This window comes from Hyla sarda, chromosome 7 (assembly GCF_029499605.1).
Source record: "Hyla sarda isolate aHylSar1 chromosome 7, aHylSar1.hap1, whole genome shotgun sequence".
Lineage (NCBI taxonomy): Eukaryota > Metazoa > Chordata > Amphibia > Anura > Hylidae > Hyla > Hyla sarda.
Genome location: NC_079195.1, coordinates 110,667,886 through 110,693,451, shown reverse-complemented (window position 1 = coordinate 110,693,451; position 25,566 = coordinate 110,667,886). Strand labels below are relative to the sequence as shown.

Here is a 25,566-nt window from a genome sequence, read left to right as displayed (position 1 = left end):
TGGTTGAGAACCCCTGTTCTATGCAGATCCTGTTAATGGTCTAGTCACACGTACAGTATTTTAAGCAGATTTGATGCGTAGGATTTTCTGCTGCAGATTTTAATGTAAACTGAATGACTGAACACAGCTTGAAATCCTGCGTATCAAATCTGCGCAGAATACTGTATGTGAGAATAGGGAGCCCTGGTTGTTCCAAACTTCTTCCATTTAAAGAGGCACTGTCATTATGAAAAACTTTTTATATTTTGTAGTACTACTGATAAGATGACTTTTTTTTACATTTATTTTATAAAAATTCAATTTTACAAAAAAAATCTAAAATCAAAATAGCCACCACTAGGCGTCTTCTATCTTTATGCTGACAGATTGCTCTGTATTTTTCAGCATACTGGATATTGGCCGTAAAATGCGTTTGTATCCAGTATTGGAGATCACCATTGCACCACTCCAGACTTCAGCTGTTCCGAAACTACAACTGTTTTGCAACAGTTGGGGTACAATCTTTGTAAAACTCGGTTTTAGAGCTGTGTGCCTCCAGCTCTAGCAAAACTACAAACAAAGGATGTGTGGGCATGCTGGGAGTTGTAGTTTTGCAACAGTTGGGAGTACAATCTTTGTAAAACTCAGTTTTAGAGTTGTGTATTCTCCAGCTGTGTGCTTCCAGCTCTTGCAAAACTACAAAGGATGTGTGGGCATGCTGGGAGTTGTAGTTTTGCAACAGCTAATGGCAACACTGCTCTAACACAGTGCGTTATAAACACTGCATCTTAAGCTGTTGCAATGCAAAACTACAACTCCCAGTATGCTTGAACAGCCAAAGCTTTCTCTTTCTCTGACTCCTGAATGACAAAGAAGCTGATCACATTCAGGAGTCTGTGAAAGCTGAATGACACACGTAGTTGATTAGCATCCAGCTTTACTGGGAACAGATAGAAAATGTATGCATAAAAACTACTGTGCATTGATTTGCTGACTGCCCAGAGAAGAAAGGGTTACAGAGTGCAGTGATTTTCAGACTGCCCAGAAAATAAAGGGTTACATAGTGCAGTGATTTGAAGACTGCCAGGCTGCTTCCAGATGAGTCATCCACAGTGAGGGAGAGAGACGGACACGCCCCCTCCAGAATGCAACAACACAAAGCAAGTGAGCAACATACAAATGCTATTTGTTAGGGATATATAGGTCCTAGACACATAAAAATGACATGTATGTGATCAGGATTAGGTACTGAGTAACATATCCCTTTTTTTTTTTTTTTGCACTATGACAGGTACGCTTTAAGAATTATGGAGGTCACTCTGCTTTTGGGAACATTCAGTGCAGTAGAACTTTTCTTTACCCTACTCCTGATATGTGCCGTCGTACATTGCTGTATGCGAGCTCTACAGGCAGTTCTTTCTATCTCATGGCCTGGTTTTGCTTTATGTACTGTACATTGTCAGCTGTGACACCTTATATAGACAGGGCTGTGTCTTTCCAAATCTTGTTTAATCCACTGAATTTACAGGTGACATCAGTCAAGGTGTAGAAACATCTCAGAGATGATCAAGAGAAATGGGAGAAGCCAGAGCTAAATTTCAAATTGTATAGTAAAGGGTCTGAATACTTATGTCCATGCTAAATATTCTTTTTCCTTTTTTTAATAAATATGCCAAAATTTCCCCCATCATTCTGCTCTCAATACCCTAATCGTGGGGTATTCAGAGCAGAATGATGGGGGAAACTTGATTTCTTTTTAGCACAAGGCCGCAATAAAAAATTGAAAAAGAGTGGGAGGGTCTGAAGACTTTCTGAATGCACTGTATTCCAGCAAAAAAAAATGGATTTATATAGAAATTTTAATCTTCATTTTGCTTTTGTTGTTTAGGTATCTTCCTACTCTAGAAAATGCTTAGTGCTGCTGTTAGGCATGCAGCCCGTTCTGTCAGGCATTGCTCTTCCTACGTTAAACAGACACGGTACGTCAGCTTGCATTACGATAACACCCACTGATTTTGCTTCAGTTTTATGTAACTACAGCCAAATAATTGTAATATTATAATGACAATAAAAGTGTAAGTGTAATATAACAAGTAACAAAAATACTCTGTTTCAATTCCTTACCATTTTCAAGACCTCTGTTTGTGAATGACAACATTTAGTAAACATTTCAGGGCTTAAAGGGCTACTCCACCCCTAGACATCTTATCCCTATCCTTTGGATAGGGGATAAGTTGTCTGATTTCAGGGGTCCTGCCGCTGGGGACCCCGACGATCTCCCTGCTCCACCCGGCGTTCGTTTAGAGTGTCGAGTGCAGAGCTGGAGGCATGTGATGTCAGGTTCATGCCCCCTCAATGCAAGTCTATCGGAGGGGGCGTGACGCCCGGCCCCTCTTATAGACTTGCATTGAGGGGGCGTGGCCGTGATGTCACAAGCCTCCGCCCTGCATCGTCAATCATCCGGAAGGAGCGCTGTTCGCTCACTGCACCGGATGTGTGGGGTGCCGCAGCTGAGATTGCGGGGGTCCCCAGCGATAGGGGATAAGATGTTTAGGGGCGGAGTACCCCTTTAAAGTGAGTTTTTGAGAGAAATATTGCCACAAGGAGAAAGTTATTTGACCCATATCACATGCAATAAGGTGTTTTATAAAGATTTAATGTTATCACGCTGTGTTCACACATTTTTTCACAAATGTTTACTGTATTTAGCTGCTTTTGCAGCAGGTATCCAAAATCATAGTAAAAATGTGTTTTTTTTACCATATTTTGCACAATTGCGGCACAATCTTCATTTTTGCTTTGATTTAAAGGAAAAAAGCTGCAATGTGTGAACAACAGCCTCATTGGAGTTGCATAACTACTTTATTTCCTAATCCCATACTGATAGTAGCAGTGAAATATACAGATATAGCTGGAGTGGAGGTGTATAGCTACTATATATCCTGATCCCATTGAGATAACAATGGCAGTATACAGATAGATCTGGAGGGGGAGGAGTATAACTACTAAATATCCTGATCACATAGAGATAGCAGCAGTATACAGATAGAGCTGGAGGGGAGGTTTATAACTACTATATATCCTTAAAAAAAAAAAACTACTAAATATTCAGATCACACAAAGATAGGAGCAGCAGTATACAGATAGAGCTGAATGGGAGATGTATAACTTCTATATTTCCTGATCCTATAGCGATAGAGGAGGAGGAGTATAACTACTAAATATCCTGATCACGTAGAGATAGCAGCTGTATACAGATAGAGCTTGAGGGGAGGTGTATAACTACTATATATCCTGATCATATAGAGATAGCAGCAGCAGTATACAGATAGAGCTAAAGGGGAGATGCATAACTTCTATATATCCTAACCCCATAGAGATAGCAGCAGCAGTATACAGATAAAGCTAGAAAAGGAGGAGTATAACTACTTGATATACTGATCCCATAGAGATAGCATATGGAGCTGGAAGGGGTCTGGGAGCTAGTGGGAGGGAATATGGTAGGCTATAATGTAATCCTGAGGTCCACGGAAAGTCTAACATCCTGTTGTAACCATTAGGCACTGGAAAATTTGGAGAGTCAGACTTGTGATCACATGACCAAATTAGAGTATTAAAACACATGGATGCAGCTGCTCTGGAAAAAAACAAATGGCACTGTATGACTAGTGATGTTATGTGTGCATGATATAGGCCAAAAAAAAAACAGGGAAGACCTAGCATGGGGACAAAATCACAATGTAGCCTGCAGAGAGGAAAACTGGTAAAAATCTTCATGTACACATAACAACTTTCCCTGAAAAATTACCTGAAATGACAGGTACACTTTAAATATTCAGAGCAGGTTGTGTGCGCTGGATTTATGGTTACGGCACACATATTTTTATGTTTACATTCCTACTTTTATTTAATCCCTTAAGCAAACACATTCTCTATTTAAAAGTCCCAGGAATTTCAACAGAGATCTTTCTTCAGTCAAGAGAGGAAGATGCCATGTAACAGAGTAAAACGACTCGGCTTGGAAATCTGGTCATATGCAGCTATTTTTGACAATTCTTTGCTTTTCTTATGCATTTCAGAACATAATTACACAGTGTAAGGGAGTGGCAGAAAATGATAATATGTAACTGACAACCTCACTCTCTTCCTATGGTCAGCTGAGCTCTGGCCTGGAAGATACTTCTCCAAGTCACAGACAAACCCGACATACTGAAAACTACATAAAATAATACTATGTTTTAATAGGCTTTTTTTGGAGAGGCTGTATAGTGCATTGGGAAAGACATTTAAATTTTTTTTTTTCCATTTTAGACCCTTTAATTTTTTTTTTTTACATTTTGTTATGTTGTGGCCTTGTACTAAAATAAAAAGCGTTGCCTCTACCCTTATTAGTTTCCTTATCCCAGCTGCTGAAAACCCCCCAAAGCAGCATGATGCTGCCAGCACAATCTGTTATTGGGAAGGTGATGAGCAGTGCCTAGCTTCCTTCAGACACAGAATTGAGGCCAAAAAGTTTAATCTTGGTTTTATCAGACCAGAGAATCCTGTTTCTCTCAGTCTGAGAGTCCTTAAAGGGGGACTCCGCTGCCCCAACGCTCTGAACATTTTATTCCGAATGCTTGGAGGGGGCGGCGGGGGTCGTGATGTCACAACCATGCCCCTCGTGACTTCACACCACGCCCCCTCAATGCAAGTCTATGGGAGGGGGCGTGGCGTCTGTCACGCCCCCTCCTATAGACTTGCATTGAGGGGGCGTGGGTCACGAGGGGCGTGTTCATGACGTTCATGCGGGGGTCACAGCTGCGGGACCCCACAATCAGACATCTTATCCCCTATCCTTTGGATAGGGGATAAAATGTCTAGGGACGGAGTACCCCTTTAGGGTCTATCCACACGTACAGTATTCCGCGCAGATTTGATGCGCATGATTTCAAGCTGTGTTCAGTTATTTAGTTTACATTGAAATCTGCAACAGAAAATCCTGCGCATCAAATCTGCACAGAATACTGTACGTGTGAATAGACCCTTAACATGTGTTTTTTTTTTGTTGCAAATTCTAGGTGGGTTTCATGTGTCTTTTACTGAGTAAAGGCTTATTTTTGGCCACTGTGCCATAAAGCCCAGATTAGTGGAGTGCTGCAGTGATGGCCTGAACTTTCTCCCATCTCCATGCAGGATCTTTGGAGCTCAGCCAGATTGACCATTGGGCTCTTGGTCACCTCTCTTAACAAGGCTTTTCTCCCCCGATTTCTTAGTTTAATGGTACAGCAAGCTCTAGGAAGAGTTCTGGTTGTTCCAAACTTTTTCCATTTAAAGAATTATGAAGGGCACTGTGCTTTTGGGAACTTTAAAAAAAAATTTTTTTTAATATCTTTTATTTCTTTTAAATATAAAATTTTCAAAACTACAGTATACAATTCAGGTATACATAACAACACCAATCAAAAAAAAAAGAGGCCATATAGCCATACTTATACTTGTTTACATCTGAGAAGTATACCTACTCATTATTAATACCCCCCCACCCCCACCCCACATTCTGGCACAGAGAGAGAAAAAAAAAAAAATAAAAAAAAATTTAGATTCAAGTCTACCATATATTCCAAATCTTTCTACATTCTCTTTGACCCTGCTTACTCCTCGTCCATCTAAACTCCTTATCTTTCATGGTTTTTAACCCTTCCTTCCATTCCTCTATCTGCAGTTCTTTAGGGGATATCCAATTCCTTAGTATGATCAATCTAGCGAAGAACAGAATACGATGTAACAAGCACTCGTATTTCCCCATATTACCAATAGCTCCTAACAGTATAAACTCTATCGTACGAGGTATCTTCACGGGGATTTTAATTTCTGCCTCTTTTATTACAGATTCCCAGAAAGCCGATATCTTCTCATACGACCAAAAACTATGTAGATAATCTGCTTCATCCAGGCCACATTTAACACATTGTGACGTAATCTTCACCCCCATCCTATATAAATGAAGCGCAGAGTAGTGGGTCCTGTGTAATATCTTAAATTGTGTGATTTTATGTTCCATATTACGAGAAACCTTACTTATATTTTGGGCCATACTGTCTCAATCATCTTCAGAAACAGTACCCACTATCCGAGACCATTTTTCTTTAATTCTATCAATCCCCCTTATTCCAATAATCTTATTTAATTTCTTATACAAAATTGATATTCCTTTTTTTTTTAAAGTGCTCTATTTGAATTAGTGCTTCTATAAAATTGTGTTTCTGTGTTACATATACCTCTTTATCTATCATGTTATGGACTGCATGACTAACCTGCCAATAATACAGCCAATCATTGTCATTAATATTATACACCCTTTTTATGTAATCAAATGAGACAAGTTGTCCTTTATCAAATATTTGTTCCTGTCGTTTTATACCCTTACTATCCCAAAAAGTTGACTCACAATCAACCAATTCTTTAAATTTATTATTAGCCCATAAAGGTGTAAACCCAAAACTATTTTCTATATGTAATTCTTCCTTTAACCTTTCCCATACTTTTCTAAATTTGTGCAATAACACCGTGCTATTTGAACCATTCTCTTCATAGTCATCCAATTCCAACACATCATATATGTTCTCGTTCTCCTTATCTACTACAATCTTCTCCAGGTATCTAGAGTTCCTCCAATTCACGACTCGTACCAACTGCGCGGCCAAGTAATAAACAAGAAAGTTGGGCATGTCCAATCCCCCCCTATCTCCAGGGGCCATAAAATATCTGTACTTCAAACGGACCCTTTTTCTTCCCCATAACAATCTACCCAGTATCACTTCTATCTTCCGGAACCACCCCTTGCCGATCCACATTGGCGAGGCACTAAGGAAAAACAGGATCTGTGGGAGAACCACCATCTTTACTATCGCCATCCTTTCTGACATCGAGAAAGGCATTTTAATCCATACTTCTACTCTCTTCACTAGACTATTTAATAAAGGGCGTATATTGTTAGTCACAAACCTATCGTTTGTGGCTGCTATTTTTACTAAGTAGGGGAAACATTCAGTTTTTTTTAGCAAGGATAATCTTCCCACCATCTCCCCCATATCTTCATCTAGGGGGAGCATAGTAGATTTACTCCAATTTATCTCCAACCCAGATAAAGGGGCAAATACATCGAACAGCTTCATAATCCGGTGTATTTTTTCTTGTGGGTTAGTTACAAAAAGGAGGACATCATCTGCAAATAGCAAAATCTTATTTATTTCTCCGTTTACTCCAAATCCCTCATAGAAATTGTTATCTCTTATCCAAGCCGCTAGAAGTTCAATATAAATTAAAAATAGAGAGGGTGAGAAGGGGCAGCCCTGTCTTGTTCCTCTACTAAGTTTAAACTGGTAGGAGGGAATTCCATCCACCACTACACTCGCCTCCGGACAGTATACAATAACTGAATATAACTCAAAAATCTCGGGCCCACCCCACCTTCCTCAAAACTTCCCAAAGGTATCCCACTCCACCCTGTCAAAGGCTTTGGTAGCATCCAGTGGCAGAATGGAGCGGGGGCCCCGGGATCCACTCTGGATTGCCTCATATACCTGGTGGATATTGTCGTGGACCATTCTTCCTGACCTGAATCCCTCCTGGTCTCTCCCCACCACTACCTCCACCACTTTAGGGGCTTTTGGGAACTTTTAGTGAAAGAGATGTTAATTTGTACCAGATCTGTGCCTTCATACAATCTTGTCTCTAAGCAGTTTTTCCATCTCATGGCTTGGTTTTCGCTCTGATATGCATTGGCCTTATATAGACAGGGTTGTGTCTTTCCAAGTCATGTCCAATCAACTGAATTTACCACAGGTAATCAAGGGTGTCATAGCAAAGGGTCTGAATACTTATGTACACGAGAAATTTTTAGTTTTTCCTTTTATTTTTTTTTATAAATTTGCAAAGATTTCTTAAATTCAGTTTTCAGTTTGCAGAATGATGGGAAAGAGCTAGATTATTTTTTTTTTTGCACAAGGCCGCAACATAACAGAATATAAAAGAGTCTGAAGACTTTCCAAATGCACTGTAGGAGGATTGAAATAAAAAAGATGGGTTTACCCTTTCTTCACTGTAAAAATACACTTTTATGCATAGGGGGAGATTTAGCAAAACTAATGTGGAGGAAACATGGGGCAGTTGCCTATAGCAGCCAATCAGATTGCTTCTTTTATTTTTAAGAAGGCCTTTTTAAAAATTTAAGCAGCAATCTGATTGGTTGCTTTGGGCAACACTTTTCCTTTGCACAGGTTTTGAAAAATCTCCCTAGTAATGGCCCCTATTTATCAATCAGGCCTGAAACCCTGATTGTCTGTTTTTTCCCACAGTAACCAATCACAGCTCAGCTTTAACTTTACAAGAGCTCGTTAAGATATGAAAGCTGAGCTGTGATTGGTTGCTGTGGGGAAAAAAAAAACGACAATCAGGATTTCAGGCTGATTGATAAACCTGGGTACATGATAAGGAAAAACTACATAAAGGCTTTCTTCTCTTTTCGGCATGTGCAGTATTTGAGTAAAGTTTATGCTGTAGGGTGTAACCTTCCTTTTTCAGCTGCTTTCAAGTGGAAAAGTAAATTCAGGAGGTGGTTGGTTGAGTGCAATGGTTTTTGGCAGGAGATGCAGAAGACTTATTTTTGGTACTTTACAGCCTCTGGTTTGCATAATGTAATAAGTTTGTGGTATGTGAAAATAATCCGAAGGATATTTCACAATGATAAGGTGCATTTACATAGGAGCAAGTACCCCGGAACACAACTGAATATTGCAGAAACTAGAAGAATGCTATTTTGACACCGTAATATCATACAAATAAAATAAAGATTTCGCACAGTGCGACACGTCTGCTGTAGCCTTGCTGTACTTTGGGCTATTTGTCCTCCCCACAAATGTATTCGTGAGTATTATGAAAGAAGAATTGTGATGAAGATGTGGTGAGTGCCGACAATCTTTATTTCTATGATATTGCGGTTTTGGATTACTTTGGAGTCAGAGCACCACTATACTCTTCTGTATTTGAAAGCAACATCCTTCTTATATATATATATATATATATATATATATATATATATATATATATATATTAAATTTATCCTATTTATTATATCTTATTTTTCATTTTTGAAGGGGAATCGCAAGGGCCCTGCTTTACCCCCCTCCAGCTTACATCTACCCTTTTTGTATTTTATCAAATTTTTTTCATTAAATTCATATAATTTTTACTCTATGGTCTAATCTCTCTTTTTTGCTCACCTCTGTTATCTGATTCCCACCTCTTCCCATTTCCCCTCTCCTCTCCCTCCTCCTCTTTGCCCCCTCCCCCCCACCCCCTCACTTTTTCATACGGTCAGTCTGTTCCAGCAGGGAGACTTCATAGATGCGGGGTGCTCAGAGGCAAACAGCCGTTTTCGCACAGTAGGTGTGTGCTTCTTCCGGCCTCAGAGAGGCCGGAAGAAGCACACACCTACTGTGCGAAAACGTCTGTTTGCCTCTGAGCACCCCGCATCTATGAAGTCTCCCTGCCGGAACGGACTGACCGTATGAAAAAGTCTACAGGGGCGGTGAATGCAAGCTTCTTTTCTTATACTGTATTTGGCATTTTTGCTTCATCTATTTTAAGCTTCGCACCCCGTAGTAGCACACTTTTTTTCAGTTAACCGGCTGCTGTCCTGTTCGTTAGGATTTACGTTTTCCCAAACTATATACATGGAGGAGTCTGATTGTGCCCTCTGTATTTGTCTTTGCTATCTAGATACTGTGAAGTGAATTTGATAGCAGTGCCGAACATACTGCTTCTACTTATGCTAATTTGACACTGTGTTTGTTTGTTTTTTCTGGATTTTTTTTTTCAATTTTTTGGGCCAAAAAAAAAATAAAAAAAAATGCTGCGACCAGGTGTTTGTGGTGTCTTTCTTCATTATTGGAGTGCATTTTGGGTACAATGTAACATGAACATGCTCTAATTATATGGCATCATTTTTTCCTGACACTATGGGGGAGATTTATCAAAACCTGTGCAGAGGAATTCTTGCCCAGTTGCCCATAGCAACCAATCAGCTTGCTTCTTTCATGGCATTTTTTACAAGCCACAAAATGTCACGAAAAGCTATAGGGAAATACATGAAGCTCTGTATGCCTCAATATTTTTATGAAAGCCTCATTTTGCACATAAATGCGCAACTATCTTCAATTCTGCATTGCTGGCAGCAATTTTCTGAAAAGTAATGCAAGGCTTAGAGGGAGAGACGGAGCCTTCTGTAGCTAAGTGGATTAACTATAATTTACAGCAGAGGCACAGGCCACAGGCACATGGATAGCCAAATACATAGTTCATAAAACGCCAGTCTTAGTAAATTCCCCATTACACATAGGTTCCAGAACAATAAGTGGGCTATCTGCACCTTTGGTGATCTTGTAGCTTGGATTGCCATTCTATAACCTTCTCATCAACTGCACATTGGGCACTTCAACAGACATGCTGTATAACACACAAAGCAATGCCCCTTAGGCATGGACAATATTTAATCAAATAATCTTAGAAAAGAAATAGGGGAAAAAGAGGGAGCAAAAAAAAAAAAAAAATGTGAAAGAGTTAAAGGGGTATTCCAGGCAAAAACTTTTTTATATATATCAACTGGCTCCAGAAAGTTAAAACGATTTGTAAATTACTTCTATTAAAAAATCTTAATCCTTTCAGTACTTATGAGCTTCTGAAGTTAAAGGGGTACTCCGCCCCTAGACATCTTATCCCCTATCCAAAGGATAGGGGATGAGATGTCAGATCGCCGCGGTGCCGCTGCTGGGGAGCCCCGGGTTCCCCGCTGCGGCACCCGGCTATCATTACAGCACAGAGCGAGTTCGCTCTGCACGTAATGACGCGCAATACAGGGGCTGGAGCATCGTTGCGTCACGGCTCCGCCCCTCGTGACATCACGGCCCGCCCCTTTCAATACAAGTCTATGGGAGGGGGCGCGGCGGTTGTCACGCCCCCTGCCATAAACTTGCATTAAGGGGATGGGCCGTGATGTCACGATGGGCGGAGCCATGATGTCACGCGGCTCCGTCCCCTGTATCGCCCGTCATTACGCACAGAGTGAACTCGCTCTGTGCTGTAATGATAGCGCAGTGCCGCAGCGGGGATCTGACATCTTATCCCCTATCCTTTTGATAGGGGATAAGATGTCTAGGGGCGGAGTACCCCTTTAAGGTTCTTCTTTTCTGTCTAAGTCCTCTCTGATGACTCCTGTCTCGGGAAACGCCCAGTTTAGAAGAGGTTTGCTATGGGGATTTGCTTCTAAACTGGGCGTTTCCCGAGACAGGTGTCATCAGAGAGGACTTAGACAGAAAAGAACAACCTTAACTTCAGAAGCTCATAAGTACTGAAAGGATTAAGATTTTTTAATAGAAGTAATTTACAAATCTGTTTAACTTTCTGGAGCCAGTTGATTTATATAAAAAAGTTTTCGCCTGGAATACCCCTTTAAAGCGCAACGGTCACCAATTTTATAACCCCCACACTATTAACAAGATAGTACTGTTAATAAGAAATACAATGCAGCCATATCTTTGGCTGCTCTTTTCCATAGTTTATTAGTCTGAAAATTATTTTAGATTGTGGTCAGCAACAGTTGGATAGGCGTGGCTGGAAGGTTCGCAATGCACCGCTGCCGCCACCCCTATCCTCCCTATGTCAGTTCTGGGACCGCTGTGTCATAGATCCAGAAGTCCTCAGCCGATGCGCTTCTGATGCCCTGGGCGTGCTTGCAGGGAACTTTACATCATCGGCCCAATGTGAATTCACAGAGTGAGCGCTCTCGCCCTGCACTGTGCACGGAGGCGTCAGACAGCGGGAGCGAGCTCTGTGAATTCACATCGGGCCGGTGATGTAAAGTATGTATGGCTGCATTGCATTTCGTATTAAACGTACTATCATGCTAATAGTGTGGCGGTTATAAAATTGATGACAGTTGCCCTTAAATCAGACACCTTGTCTACATTTGCAAAAATGGAGTACATACCGTATGTAAACTTTAGCTTTTTTTATTGTAAACTTTGAAAATGTAGTATGATATTTGCACCACGTTTTATAGCATTTTGCAACCAAAAATTTGGGTGAAACATGGTAATAAGTGGCATAAAAATCACACTAAGTTTTAACATGTCCCCCAATGGAACGAAACCACAAAATGCAGTTGAACCCAGCCTAATATTCCTACATCAGAACATATAGACCCACATTTATCAAAATAGGTGTCATTTTAGCCAGTTTTAGCGAAGTGAACAGTATGCTAATTTATTAACCTGTTGTGGCCCATTTCTAACTGTTATTGTCACAACATTCATCACTGCAAGAACTTTATTTCTGTCTAGAATTATGGTAATTTTTTTTATTCCAGTGTTGGTTTGGAAAGATTATGAATAATATGTTACTTTTTTACCCCCTTTGCCACTATTTTGAAAAGTCGCATTTTATAAATGTATCAATACCTCGGCCAAGCAGTAATCAACACCCAGTTTTCACTCAGCTTATACTAACTTTCCCGCAAGGAACAAATGACGATAGATAACATAGTATTTTGGAATAAAATGTTGTAAAAACATTGTAAATGTTCCAATCTGAAATGTCTTCCTAAAGGATTTGCAAACATAATCTTCCATACATTTATAAAATTGTGACACTATTGTGACAGATGTTTGGTAATAAAATGTACAGCACTGATTTGATGCTTATTATATTGAAGACCATTTTGTTATTGGTTTTACTAAACCAGGTTATGACTTTTCTTTTTAATAAAAATAATCCCTTAAAGATTCACCTTGGTTGAACCTGTGAACAATGTAGGAAATGATGTGCAGAAATAGGGGAGATTTATCTAAACCTGTGTAGAGAAAGAGTGGTCCCCGTAGCAACCAATCAGATCTCTTCTTTAATTTTTAAAAAGGCCTCTGAAAAAAAGGAAGCAATCTGATTGGTTGCTATTGGCAACTGCACCACTCTTCCTCTACACAGGTTTTGATAAGTCTTTTCAGAGTTAGGACTATTAGACTACTTACACACAGAATGGGTATGTTGCAGATTTTCCCCAGAAAATATGCAGCAGAAAATCTACACTGTTCCCTTGATGTAAGTCTGCAGCGGCAGGTTTTGATTGTGTGAATGTACCCTAAAAGAGTAGTAAATGCTTAGAACAAACTTTCAGCTGTGGTTGGTAAATCTTCAGTAAGTGAATTGAAGCATGCCTGGGATATACATATATTTATCCTCATATAACAACAAAAAGAAGATTAAAAAAAAGGGAAGACTAGATGAATCGGTGATCTTTTTCTGCCAAAAGTCTTCTATATTTCTGTGATGCCGTGATGCCGGACTTTAAGGTTGTTGTAATGTCTCTTCTCAGTTTTCTGTTTGAACTGAAAGAAAATGATGAAACCTGTCGCCAAGCTCTGAAATCTGGATCTTTCTACCTATTTCACAATCTTTCACCGCTTGTTGGAAAGTCTGGAAGCAGTTTCTACGCACCAGCAGTCAGTGGTCCAGGTAAATAAGATTTTTCTTATTTCCTTATTGTTCTTAAAGGGGGTACTCCACCCTAGAAGACATATCCCTTATCCAAAGGATAGGGGATAAGATGTCTGATCGCGGGGGTCCCACCGCTGGGACTCCCTGCGATCTCTGCTGCAGCATTCCAGTCATCCGATGCACGGAGCAAAGTTTTCTCCATGCTGGATGATTAGCGATGCAGCGCGAGAGGCTCATGATGTCATGGCCACGCCCCCTCGTGACATCACGCCCCCCTCTCATTGCAAGTCTATGGGAGAGGGCGTGACTGCCACCACACCCCCTCCACTAGATTTGCATTGAGGGGGCGTGGTGGGACGTCACGAGGCCACAGCTGGTGTTCTAAACGAATGCCAGGTGCTGCAGGGATAGGGGATAAGATGTCTAGGGGTGGAGTACCCCTTTAAGTAACAATGATTTCCTGCACAAATGGGCCATAGTGCTCTATAGGGAAAACTATCCTTGTAGGCACTGGAGTCCTGTTCTACTGAAAATCTGTAACACAAAATTCTTAGCAAACACCTCTGATATCAATGGCCTTTAATGTCGAATTTTGTGTGTGAGATTTCCTGTTATTTCCTTTGAGCCACAATGAATGGATTTTGCTTCTCAGTAATTTAGGATATTGGTTTGGGTCTTGGCTTCACTATTATAATGTTTTAACGTGTCGTTTACATGGTTGTATTTTCCCTCAAGGGTAGGGTCACATGAAGCGTATTTCAGTGCTAGCAAATTCAATGGGTGTTTATTACTCCCATAGACTGCCCACTGGCCCCCTGGTTTTTGCTTATTACGCACAGGTAGGTTAGCGTTAGGTCCCGTGCCATCTGAGAAACCTTGGCGTTGGTGTGCGGGCTCTGGTGTGTCCTTTATATAAGGATACACTGGCGAATGTCTCAATTTTAACATCAGTGTTGAGGGATTAGCCAATGTCACTGTATACATCTACCACAGTAGTGCACCTAAATTTCTGTATTGGGTGTTTATTACTCCCATAGACTTTGCTAGCATAGAAATACGCAGCCTCAAATGCGCTGCATATACACTACGTGTGACCCTACCCTAAGGGTCTATTCATTCTATTCTATTATAGTATCCCGCACACATTTGATGTGCAAGATTTGAAGCTGAAGATTTTATGCTGCAGATTTAAATGTAAGCTTACTGACTAAACACAGCTTCAAATCCGCAGCTCCAAATCCTGCACAAGATACGATGTATGTAGAACGTGTTGTAGTGATGGGGAAAACAATAGGCTGCTTTTTTTTAGGCTTCTCTTACCTGTCTTTGCATTTGTACTAAGATGCATGGATTAAAGGGGTACTCTGCCCATAGCTTCTTATCCCCTATCCAAAGAATAGGGGATAAGATTTCAGATTGCGGGGGTCCTGCCACTGGGGACCCCTGGGATCTCCGCCCCCTTTGGATAGGGGATAAGATGCTAGGGGCGGAGTACCCCTTTAAAGGGGTACTCCACTGCCCCAGCATCCGGAACATTTTGTTCAGAACACTGGGTGTGGGCTGCGGGGTCGGGACGTCATGACCACGTCCCTTGTGACATCATGCCTTGCCCCCTCAATGCAAGTCTATGGGAGGGGGCGTGGCAGCCTCTCATAGACTTGCATTGAGGGGGTGTGGCTTGACGTCATGACGGTGGGGTGTGGCGTGACGCCATGACAGAGATCAGGGGTGAGCTATCTGCTGTGCTGGGGATCAGGGGTGAGGTAGGCATCTATGCTTGCAACTAGAATTAAGCGGGGGAGCTATGTTGGGGAACAAGAATGAGAGGAGGATCCATGTTGGGGACCAGGAATGAGATAAGGAGCTATGATCAGCACCAAGAATAAGGTGGATAGCCATGATGGGAATCAGGAATGAGAAGGGGAGCTCTGAATGGGGACCAGGAATGAGATTGGAGCCATGATGGGGTCCAGGTATGACATGAGAAGCCATGGATGGGACTAGGAATGAAAGGGCATACCATGCGGGCCCTAGAAATGAAGTGGTATTGGTTGTAAGGGTGAAATTATTAATTACTTTTGATGTCATTTTTTTATTCTAATCTTATCGGAATAAGTTATACAAGAGATGTGTACCCTTTACTGTGTCAACGTGATACTGTATATGTTACATAGAAATATAGGGGGAGATTTATAAAAACCTGTCCAGAGACACAAAAATGCTGAGTTGCTTCTTTCATTTGTTAGAGGCCTTTTCCTCTGGACAGGTTTTGATAAATCTCCCCCATATTGTAAGAAGTTTGAGTGATGGAATGTGTGAGTTAGAGACTTGATAACACCTAAAGACCAAAAACTGAACTGTACACTTTTAGGTGGACCTTTGTTTTTTGTTGGGGGGGAGGGTGATCAAAATGATGGGTTATGGAAACTCTGTAAGGTTATTAATATTATATACTGTTTGCATGAACAAATATATAACATTGCTGGGAACTTGTTGGGGGAGCAGGAATGACAGGGCATACCGGTTATTCTAGACATGATTTTACCATTATTTGTGTGCTTCCTGGTTCCATTAGACATTGAACCTACATTCTATATACTTTTTTTCTTTGAGAAGTACACATTTTTTGCAAATATTTGATGGTCAGCTTAAAGAGGTTTCACTGTAAATATGTTATATATTTGTAAAGCTTCAGTGGAAATTGTTATAGTCATACATTGTTTTAGTAATATCTTCTTATTGGATCTTAGATTTACTGCAGGTCCTCAGAAGTTGTGGAGAAGAAAGGATAAACTTAGAAGACTCAGTTTTGGTCGGTTGCACTAATTCATCTATTGCCCAGTTTGCTCTGGATCTTGGTAAGTTCATTTTTAATCTATAAAAATAAAAGGGGTATTCCAAAGGATAGGGGATAAGATGTCTGATCATGGGGGGCCCACCGCTGGGACCCCCGCTATCTCCGTGCAGCACCTGCATTCTATGCGGAGCTGCGTCTCCAGTGTCGGAAACCTCTTTGTTTCCAGGACTGGAGACGTGAATGGAGGGGGTGTGGCGTAATGGCAAAACCACTCAGACTAGATGTTTATTCCTGTTATTTTTTAAAGCGCAACTGTCATGAACTCCAGGCTATTTAACCTACGCACAGCCTTTGTACTGTGTGCAGATGGTGTGTACAGTACAGTTTTTACCTTATTTCTGCAGGCTTTTATCACCCTCAAAAATGCTTTTGATCGCAGCTACACACAGTCGTATAGGCGTGGCAGGTGCGGTATGCCCCGCCGCCACCACACCCACCTCCCCATAGGTCAGCGCTGGGACCGCTGTGTGACTGACACACAGGTCCCAGTGCATGCGCCCCTCAGCTCGCAATCAAGCGCCGTGGCGTATGTTATCCAGGCAAGTTCTCACTCCCACCGCCTGCCTTCTCTGTGCGCGTTTGCAGGAGAGAAGAAAAAAGAAGCAAGAGGATAGCGCGCACGGAGTACAGTACATACATTTTAAACGGTGCATATCTGAATAAACTTGTTTTTGGCTCGCACGTTAGCTGAGGGGCACATGTGCTGGGCACTGTGTGTCAATCACACAGCGGTCCCAGCGTTGACCTATGGGGAGGTGGGCATGGCGGCGGGGCATAGCGTACCTCGCGCCACGCCTATACGACTGTGTGTGACTGCGATCAAAAGCATTTTTGGGGTGATAAAAGCCGGCAGAAATAAGGTAAAAATGGTACTGTACACACCATCTGCACACAGTACAAAGGCTGTGTGTAGGTTATATAGCCCGGAGTTCATGACAGTTGCACTTTAAGGCCTACGTGTACCTTTGAACCATATTTGTCTCCTTTTAAGAGCTCCATAGACATTTAGGCTTACAGTATGGACAGCAGCAAAAAAAAGCCACACATTTAATAATATGATCATTCTTAGACTTCATTTTATTTTCTAGGGTCTTTTGAAAAGTCTGCCATTGAAGAAAAATTTACAGGGAAATTCACAGACCTAAGGAAAGCTGCTTTGCAAATAGATGGAGAAGATGGATCTCTGATATGTAAGGTATTACCATTAGGAAGCCTTTTTTCTTTATTGTGTGTGTTTTATTCATACATTACACATAAACAACATTCTGGAAAATTGCAGCTTCCCAACTTGTATGTATTAAAGGAAAAGTAAGTGTTAAATAGCTCTAACTTGAGGTTGCTCACTTAAGGTCTATGCAGACTATGCTGTTTCTCCAGACAAAGATTCCGAGGCCAGCCACGGGGATATTGCCGGTCCCCATAGCCGACAATGCATTCTGCTTGGCTTTCCACCAAAAGAATAAACATGTACATTCTTTCAGCAGATAAATTTTAGCGCCGCTGAAATTCCTTAGTGTGCATTCTGCATGCTGTACCAGAATTTGCATGCAGAATTCAACTTGTAAAATTCCATAGTGTGCATGGGCCCTTATACGGCTTTCTCATGTATGCCTATGATGGACCATATATTAAGCAGGAAGAATTTGTGATGGAGGACTAGTTTTTAGTGAACGGGGTCTTGGTTTATTATATACTAGCTTAATACCCGGCGTTGCCCGGCTTTTCCTTCCTAATCCTTGTTGGGCAGGAAAATAAACAAAGGAGGAAGCTTTTGACTTCATATCCCGTCCTCATATATTGTTGTCATATCCCAACCCCATATCCCGACCTCCTATCCCGACCTCCTATCCCGACCTCCTACCCTGACCTCCTATCCCCGGCCTCCTATCGCCGCCTCCTAATCCGGCCTCCTATTCCGACCTCCTATCCCGATCTCCCATCCCGACCTGTAATATATGTACTAGTTATTGAAATATCTCCAGCCGTACAGAAGTTATGTGGGAACATACATTTTCCATTGATTTGCATGGGACTTTAAACAAAAACCTCGACCCTCACAAATGGGGGTAGTTAAGGGTTAAATTAACTATCCTATATTTTAAGTGGACATATAAGTAACATGTGACCAAGTATTATTGAAATATCTCCAGCCGTTTGGAAGTTATGCAGTAACATATATTTCCCATAGACTTTTATGGGGCTTTAAACATAAACCCCACCCCTGGCAAATGGGGGTGAGTAAGGGTTAAATCATCTATCCTATGTTTGTTGGTGACATATAAGTAACACGTGTGCCAAGTTTCATGTTAATATCTTCAGCGGTTTGGACGTGATGCTGGAACATACACACATACATACACCCATTGAGTTTTATATATATAGATATGAAGAGTTACCTACAACCTATACAGATATCAATGTACTGTAATTAAGTGATTGAACTTCAAACCTGTAGCAGATCTTTTAGGTGCAAATTTACTCTTTCAGAATAATATAAGAAAATGTGTAGGGATTCCCTTCTCATAGGTTCTACAAATGGGGAGCTGAGTATACACCTACACCTCATGTAAAGGAATTAGGGGCAAACAAGCACCAATTTCTTCTTTCTCATGTGTTTCGGAGTATGAGAGTGTTAACCAACTCCAAGTATTTTGGTCTTTGGTACAGTATGTGGATCCCTCTTCCCTACGTACTCCCCCAATGTTTTTGATGCTTTCATCTCTTGGACACACTTTAGTGTTGGTGCACTGACTGCTTCCAAAACTAAGAAAAATGCCTATGAAAATGTTTACAGCTCTGAAACTATGGACCAGGCAATGACTTTCTTTTGATTATTTTCCTCTTGATATAAGCCAAAATGGAACTAGAATAGTATTTTCTTTTTAATTTCTATTTTATTTTTGATCCTGCTTGTTTTGCAAAAAATACTTGTTCCTCAATATAATTGCTTTAAATGGGCACTCTCACTAAAACAAATGTTTGCTATTGCACTCCTTATGGTAATTTAAAAAAATCTTTGTAATGTACTTTGTTTAAAAAAAAATGAAGCTTTCTATGTTTTATTTGTGTTTTAAAAAGCTGCCACTAGGTGTCTCCCTACTTGTACAGAGCACATTTCCCCCTATCTCTTGCACAGACTTTTGACTTCTGCTCCTGCTGACCTGATTTTAGAAGTCCAAAATCAGGAAATGCAGTCTGGAGTGCTGAGGGAGGTGTGTGCAGCCTTAGCCAATCATAGCTCCTCTCACACACTGAACTGCTGCGGGCTGTGTGTAGCAGAGTGAGGGAGGAAGGTCTCTCCTGTATGGCTTCAGATGATGTCACACATGCTGGGTAACGCCCCTTCCCTGTCTGTCAATCTGACTGAGACTGAGCAGAAAATACAAAGCAAAATCAAGTTAGAAAACTAAAAAAGAATAAAAATAAAGGCAGGGGTCAGTTTATCATGATGGGGGCAGTGAACTGGGAGGATTATAAAATGTAACAAGATCATGAGAGGTACTCTTTAAAAGGGGTACTCCAGTGAAGAACTTTTTTTTTTTTTTTTAAATCAACTGGTGCCAGAAAGTTAAACAGATTTGTAAATTACTTCTGTTAAAAAATCTTAATCCTTCCTGTACATATTAGCTGCTGAATACCACAGTGGAAATTCTTTTCCATTTGAAACACAGAGCTGTCTGCTGACATCATGAGCACAGTGCTCTCTGCTGACATCTCTGTCCATTTTAGGAACTCTCCAGAGTAGGAGAAAATCCCCATAGCAAACATATGCTGCTCTGGACAGTTCCTAAAGTGGACAAAGATGTCAGCAGAGAGCACTGTGCTCGTGATGTCAGCAGACAGCTCTGTGTTTCAAAAAGAAAAGAATTTCCGTTGTAGTATTCAGCAGTTAATAAGTACTGGAAGGAGTAAGAATTTTTTAATAGAAGTAATTTACAAATCTGTTTAACTTTCTGGCACCAGTTAATAATAAAAAAAAAAAAAGTTTTCCACCGGAGTACCCCTTTAACGACGCAGGACGTATATTTACCGCCGCTTCTAAAGTGAAAGTATCCCGACTAGTCAGTCGGGCTGTTCGGGACCGCCGCGGTGAAATCGCGGCATCCCGAACAGCTTACAGGACACTGGGAGGGCCCTTACCTGCCTCCTCGGTGTCAGATCGACGAATGACTGCTCCGTGCCTGAGATCCAGGCAGGAGCAGTCAAGCGCCGATAACACTGATCACAGGTGTGTTAATACACGCCAGTGATCAGCATAGGAGATCAGTGTGTGCAGTGTTATAGGTCCCTATGGGACCTATAACACTGCAAAAAAAAAGTAAAAAAAAGGGTTAATAAAGATCATTTAACCCCTTCCCTAATAAAAGTTTGAATCACCCCCCTTTTCCCATAAAAAAAATAAAACAGTGTAAATAAAAATAAACATATGTGGTATCGCCGCGTGCATAAATGTCTGAACTATAAAAATATATCATTAATTAAACCGCAGGGTCAATGGCGTACGCGCAAAAAAATTCCAAAGTCCAAAAAAGCGTATTTTGGTCACTTTTTATACCATTAAAAAATGAATAAAAAGTGATCAAAAAGTCCGATCAAAACAAATATTATACCGATAAAAACTTCAGATCACGGCGCAAAAAATGAGTCCTCATACCGCCCTGTACGTGGAAAAATGAAAAAGTTATAGGGGTCAGAAGAGGACATTTTTAAACTTATACATTTTCCTGCATGTAGTTATGATTTTTTCCAGAAGTGCGACAAAATCAAACCTATATAAGTAGGGTATCATTTTAACCGTGTGGACCTACAGAATAATGATAAGGTGTCATTTTTACCAAAATATGCACTGCGTAGAAACGGAAGCCCCCAAAAGTTACAAAATGGCGTTTTTTCTTCGATTTTGTCGCACAATGATTTTTTTTTTCCCTTTCGTCGTGAATTTTTGGGTAAAATGACTAATGTCACTGCAAAGTAGAATTGGTGACGCAAAAAATAAGCCATAATATGGATTTTTAGGTGGGAAATTGAAAGGGTTATGATTTTTAAAAGGTAAGGAGGAAAAAACGAAAGTGCAAAAACGGAAAAACCCTGAGTCCTTAATGGGTTAAGGGTCTAGATAAAATGAAGGCGAAAAAGCATTAGCCATCCACCTTCATTGCCACGTGCATTATATCATGTTAAAAGAGCATGCGGCTATGGAGAGTGCATTCTCCTTTTATAGGGTAGTAGGTTAGCAGACACATCTCAGTTAGCATACCTGTATGATAAATAGCTTTACAAGTCCCAACGAGGGGGGCATTTATGTGCCCCCAGGAAAACTGTAGCAGTGTCTTGAATGTGTCATTCTTTACTTAGGCAGAAAGGCTTGATGGGACAGATATATAGAACTGCCCAGAGCAGATATCTTGGGAGAGGTTGCACATGGGATGTATTTTCCTCTTGCCCAGACTTGTATGAGTTCTCTGTTGCCTTCTCACATATAATGGCCATAATCAGGTTTGACAGACACAATCTACAAGCGAGTAAAGAGTATTGCTAGAGGCTGTACATTTAAAAAAAAAAAAAAAGACCAGTGCAAAAAGTTTCAAAGCATTTACATCATACACATCTGTTGGGGTGGTAAGTGATATAAATACAACCTAACAACCATGGATTACAGTGCCCATAAAGCTTCTCTGCACTGAAAAGGTCTGACAGTACTTGAACATCTATTTGACACATCGTGGTCTCATCACTGCCCAAATAATTTAAAGCTTTAATAAGTAATATGTTTTCAAACATAAGAAGAAAAAAAGGGGTTGGTGCAGCTCACAATTTACTACTGTCCGAGGTATCGGGGCAATCACTTATACCCAAAGTGATGAAATAATCTATATATATTGTGCAAAAATAGCCCAAACCTCAAGGATAGTAGTTTGAGAAAAAAAAAGCTTCAATTAAACAGATATTTTATTAGATGTATAAGATTTTAATTGCGTATATTCCTCACACAGGGCCCTTGTGGGAGGAAAAATAAATGGCAAATATAACATAAAATATGAAGTGATAAAATCAATGTAAAAAATTTACCATATAAAACATACAGTCAATTACCAAATTCAGCTACTGGACGTCCGGATACTAAACAGTCTGTGTATGGGGAAATAATGTTGGTTGCAGTAGTGATTAAATATTACCCGATCTTGGTGATGGTATCGTGCTGTGATGTTTAAAGGGGTATTCCAGGCCAAAACTTTTTTTATATATATCAACTGGCTCCGGAAAGTTAAACAGAATTGTAAATTACTTCTATTAAAAAATCTTAATCCTTCCAATAGTTATTAGCTTCTGAAGTTGAGTTGCTGTTTTCTATCTAACTGCTTTCTGATGACTCACGTCCCAGGAGCTGTGCAGCTCCTATGGGGATATTTTCCCCATCATGCACAGCTCCCGGGACGTGACATCATCATCGAGCAGTTAGACAGAAAACTTCAGAAGCTAATAACTATTGGAAGGATTAAGATTTTTTAATAGAAGTAATTTACAAATCTGTTTAACTTTCCAGAGCCAGTTGATATATAAAAAAAAGTTTTTTGGCTGGAATACCCCTTTAAGTCCATGCAATGCTCCCGCTGGTTAGTAACCGCTGGCAGGCGCTGAATGTGGCTGATCCAGACTGCACTGGACCCGATGTTTTGCCACAAGGAGTGTTACTGTGTGGCAAAACATCGGGTCCAGCGCAGTCTGAATCAGCCACATTCAGCGCCTGCCAGCGCTTACTAACCAGCGGGAGCATTGCATGGACTTAAACATCACAGCACGATACCATCACCAGGAATGGGTAATATTCAATCACTACTGCAATAACTTTTATGGACATTCAGCCAACATTATTTCACCATACACAGACTGTTTAGTATCCGGACGTCCAGTAGCTGAATTTAATAATTCACTGTTTGTTTTTTATACGGTCAATTTTTTACATTGATTTTATCACTGCATATTTTATGTTATATTTGCCATTTATTTTTCCTCCCACAAGGGCCCTGTGTGAGGAATATACGCAATTAAAAACATACACATCTAATAAAATATTTGTTTAATTAAAGCACGGTCTTGAAAATATTTTTTAACCTTTTTTTTATTTTTTATTTTTTTAAAGCGGTACGCTCATAGTGCAAAAAAAGGAACAAACGTGATATGTTACTCAGTACCCAATCCTGATCATGTGCATATCATTTTTATGTGTCTCGGACCTATATATCCAGAGATACAAGCATTTATATGCTGGTGAGTAACCTTTTCATTGTGCTGGCTGGAGGGGGCATGTCAGTCTGTCTTCTTTACAGTGTGTGTAGGAACATTCCTATACAGGTGGGGGTATGTGCAGACCATTGCACCATTGTCTGTAATACAGAGAAAGCAGGAATCGCGGCCGGAGCAGTGACGATCCTCCAGGGCCAGCTCCACATAAGCAAAGGACATATTTAGTAGTTTACACAGTGGCAACATACCAGGTAAGGCCTCTCAATGCACTCTGCAGGGGGCTGAATTGGGAACTGACCTTGATGCATGTCTGAAGGCAGTGAGGGAGAGGGGGGGGGGGGCGACTGCCTGTGTGAGCGCACTCCTTTTGCTTGTTCACAGTCAGTGCGTGCCCACGCATACACTCAATAGAAATCTCCTATACTTGATACCGGTATGCTTTATGGCCTGTATCCAGTATGCTGCAAAATCTAGACTAATCTGTCTGGCTAAAAGACAGGCGACCCCTAGTAGTGGCTATTTTGAGATTTAATTTCAGATGAAAATGTAAAAATTTTTTAACAGGTGTATATTGTGAAAAGTCATATTATAACCAGTCCTGCAATATATGAAAAGTTTTCAACAATGACAGTGCCTCTTTAAACTACTATCCTTGAGGTTGGGCTATTTTTGCACAACATGTTTTCAAACATGTAAGATATTACAAATACACCATAGAATAGATGTTTGCTTGTATTCTAAGATGAGTGCAAGATCACCGAAAATCCATTCTTAAATTGAGAAATCTGTGAGGGCATGCTGCAGATTTTGCAGAGCATAGTTTGTTCGGTAACATAGACTGTAAGGCTAAAAAAAGATATGCGTCTGTTCAGTTCAGTCTGTTATACTGAAATGTTATCCAGAGAAAGGCAAACCCCCTTTCCTTATCCTAGGAAAAAGTTTCCCCCAGACTTCAAATCTGGCAATAATTTAGTGATTTTACACTCCAAAAATTTACCAGGCCCCTGGTGAGCTCACCAAGAAAACTTCTATAGTCTCACTGTTTTTACAGTGAAGAACCCCTGTCTGTGGTGTGTAGAAACCTTCTTTCCTCTAGATATAGAGGCTGCCCCCTTGTTATAGATACAGCCCTAGGTAAAAATACGGTAGATCATGGGAGAAATCTCTGTTTATTGTACATAGTTATTAGGTTGTCCCTCAGAGATATTTTTTTAAACTACATAATCCTAACTTTGATAATATTTCTGGGGACTGTAGTCCACCCATTTAATTTATTGTATTTGGATTTACATAGCACATTACCGAATACTGTACATATATAGGACTGTCTTCTGTTGGGTAAAATAGGATTATTAGGGCACTCACTTAAAAAAAAAAAGGATATGGTCATTTTTAAAGTGTACCTATCAGATCCCACAAAAAACATTAATTAATATGTTACTCAGTACCTAATCCTGACTATTTACATCTCATTTTAATGCCTCTAACATCTATATTTATTATAAAAATACCTCTTTTCATTAGCTCACAGTGTTAGGAATCCTCATAGGGGAAGGGAGCGTGTTCCTCCCTTGTGGTGGTGGGAGGTGATTGGTGTGTCTGCTCATGCAGCCTCGTCCATGAGTCATTTCTTGTCCATTACTCATGGACAAGCCTGATGCTGCTGCAGGACTAGTTAGTGTCCCAGGGTGTATGGTGACCCCTAGTGGTGGGATTTTCAGGGGCCGTTTTTAAAATTAAATATTCCAAATTTTTTAAACAACCATATTACAAAAGGTCTATCATTTTCATCAGTAACAAAAAGCTTTTGGATCTGAAACTGCCCATTTAAAGTTTATTGTTCATAAACTTGGTGACTCACTTGCTGGTGCTTGCAGAGGGTAGTAGCTTCTCACACAGTCACTGCGCACTGATTCTGCCTTCCTCAGCCACTTAGCAAACAAAACACAAAAGCG

The 25,566-nt window shown here is 40.6% G+C and overlaps 1 protein-coding gene across 3 annotated transcripts in view; it reads left to right on the top strand.

Annotated features, from left to right (window-relative positions):
• The window catches only part of NUDT13 (nudix hydrolase 13), a 65,230-nt gene that overhangs the window by 22,153 nt on the left and 17,511 nt on the right, over positions 1 to 25,566 (top strand). For all 3 annotated transcript variants that reach the window (XR_008846341.1, XM_056530444.1, XM_056530445.1), the window contains 4 exons: positions 1,868 to 1,958; positions 13,388 to 13,527; positions 16,260 to 16,367; positions 17,455 to 17,561. Coding sequence is in view for 2 of the 3 variants with exons in the window: in XM_056530444.1 (XP_056386419.1) it covers positions 1,888 to 1,958; positions 13,388 to 13,527; positions 16,260 to 16,367; positions 17,455 to 17,561 (426 nt within the window). In the remaining variant the exon portion in view is untranslated. The remainder of the gene's footprint in view (positions 1 to 1,867; positions 1,959 to 13,387; positions 13,528 to 16,259; positions 16,368 to 17,454; positions 17,562 to 25,566) is intronic.